This window comes from Pteropus vampyrus, unplaced genomic scaffold, assembly GCF_000151845.1.
Source record: "Pteropus vampyrus isolate Shadow unplaced genomic scaffold, Pvam_2.0 Scaffold319, whole genome shotgun sequence".
Lineage (NCBI taxonomy): Eukaryota > Metazoa > Chordata > Mammalia > Chiroptera > Pteropodidae > Pteropus > Pteropus vampyrus.
The window spans coordinates 778731-780629 of NW_011889100.1; the positions used below are offsets into that span (position 1 = coordinate 778731).

The following is a 1899-nucleotide window of genomic DNA, read 5'->3' on the forward strand; positions in this document are numbered from 1 at the left end:
TACTGAACGGCCAGCCCCTCTCAGCTCTGGTCTGGAAACCGAGGTATCTTTTACAAAATCTCAGGAGCTAGTTCAAGAAACAAAACAGAAGTTCCCTTCCTAAGCTTCCTGCATCTCAGCTTCATTTTCCCCAACTCCCCTTAGGCCTTAATTCAGATCACCTTAGAAAAGCAGAATCCATTGTTTATTCGTAGTAATTTTAGCAATACACCTAATACATTTTAAGACCAAAGACATAACAGCTTGTTTTGTAATTTGCCCACAGTAACCATGGGACACGGGCCGCAAATGTCTTCTTCCTTCCCTTTTAGCAGTAAACCCCAGAGGCTCGAGGGGACATTGCTCTCGATGTCCTGCTACCAGTCTACTCAAGCCCAGTAAACATCTGAAAAGAACACAACCTCTTATTTCTTCTTGAGGTACAAATGTTCAGTTTGGATGAGAACGAGCCAAGGACTAGAGACAATGGAGGCTCTTCGTTTGTTCTGGTGAATTCCACGGAGAAGGAAGACGTAGGATCTAGACTGTTTCACTCTTACTATGCAGCTCATCGAAGCCACAGCCTGGCACTCCTTGCGTGAGACTGCCCCCAAAAGGCCGGATGTGTAACCATGGAAGACGGAGACAGTGAATATGGGGAATTCGACATGCACACGCAGTTAGCCCGACGTCCCCTGTGCTCACAGAACTCCCCGCTTGGTCAGAGCTGGCCCATCTTTGCTTCACTGTCTCGGATCCTGCTTCGCTGCTTTGGAGGGGGAGAGGCTTCAGAGCGTCTGGGGGCTGGTGGGGGCCGTTCCCCGGGCAGCTTGCTGGGCTAACCAGTACTTGTATCTTTTGGTCTTGGGCCTCTCAAAGTTCACCACGGACATAGGGACCCTCACAGTGTCCAGCCCATTGACCTGTACACAAAGCAACAGGAATCCACAGTCAGCTGGGCAGATAAGAGCTAATACCCCCCCATCCCGGCTTTTCACCTTCGTTCTCGCCCAGTCAGAAAGAGGGGACAGTGTGGGGACACTCACCGTCACCTCACACCAGTACTCGCCCCACCGTGTGATGGCCTCTTCGGGTAACTTTAAAGCATGTGGGGCGACCACAACACCAAGCTGCAAAAAATCACAGCCAAAAGGAGCTCTGTTTACATGGCTGCCTCATAAAGAACATTCTAGAATTTCCTGTAGAGCTGAATAAAAGTGAGAGTTTGTCCGGGCTGATCCTATGCGAGGGCACAGACCTCCAGATGGTGGCAGAGAAATCCAGTCCTCATTTCTCAGAAAGGGGGATGAAATCACAAAGAGAAACAGGGCTTGAGGACAAAATTACGATGCTCACAAAAGAGAAATTCTCCAGTGAATCACACTTCCCCAGGTTTTCCCTAGCTAGGGAGGAAATAAATGATACCACCATCTTTTCCTGTCACTTCAGATTCCACGTGACCGCCCTTAGCCACGCCCATCCCACAGCCCTGCAAACCAACCAAGAACCGTCCCTAACTCCATGGTCCAGCCGGGCCTTCTTGGAGTGGGGGGGGGGCTTCCGCCCTCAGGGGCACCGTGTCTGGGAACACTCACGTTTTTAAGGAAGTGGCGGGCTACTATTTCAGGGTTTAGCTCCCATTTGACGTTGTTCCTCATCCCCACCTCCAGGTGACAGCTTCTCAGAAATTTCACTGTCTGAGAGGAATTGCAGACGGGGGACAGGTGAGAGATGGAATCAGAGAGGGAGCATGTTAGCAAGAGGCACAGGTCTGAGAGCTCAGGGCACAATTTCTGCTTCACAGTGAAGACGGGGGAGAAGATGAATGGGAGAGACAGAACATTCTTACTATTTCCAGGCTGACACTGTGGAAAGACACTGCACAGGAGAATGTCACCTACACCTGCCTGTCCCTAATCA

At 50.4% G+C, this 1899-nt stretch overlaps 1 protein-coding gene across 1 annotated transcript in view; it reads right to left on the minus strand.

Moving 5' to 3' along the window:
* Positions 1-162: 162 nt before the first annotated feature.
* The window catches only part of MRPL9 (mitochondrial ribosomal protein L9), a 2989-nt gene continuing 1252 nt past the window's right edge, over positions 163-1899 (minus strand). Inside the window, exons 4-6 of the mRNA XM_023521827.1 lie at positions 1575-1676; positions 1026-1109; positions 163-902 (exon numbers count right to left, since the gene is read on the minus strand). Coding sequence (XP_023377595.1) covers positions 768-902; positions 1026-1109; positions 1575-1676 — 321 coding nt within the window. The 3' untranslated portion in view covers positions 163-767. The remainder of the gene's footprint in view (positions 903-1025; positions 1110-1574; positions 1677-1899) is intronic.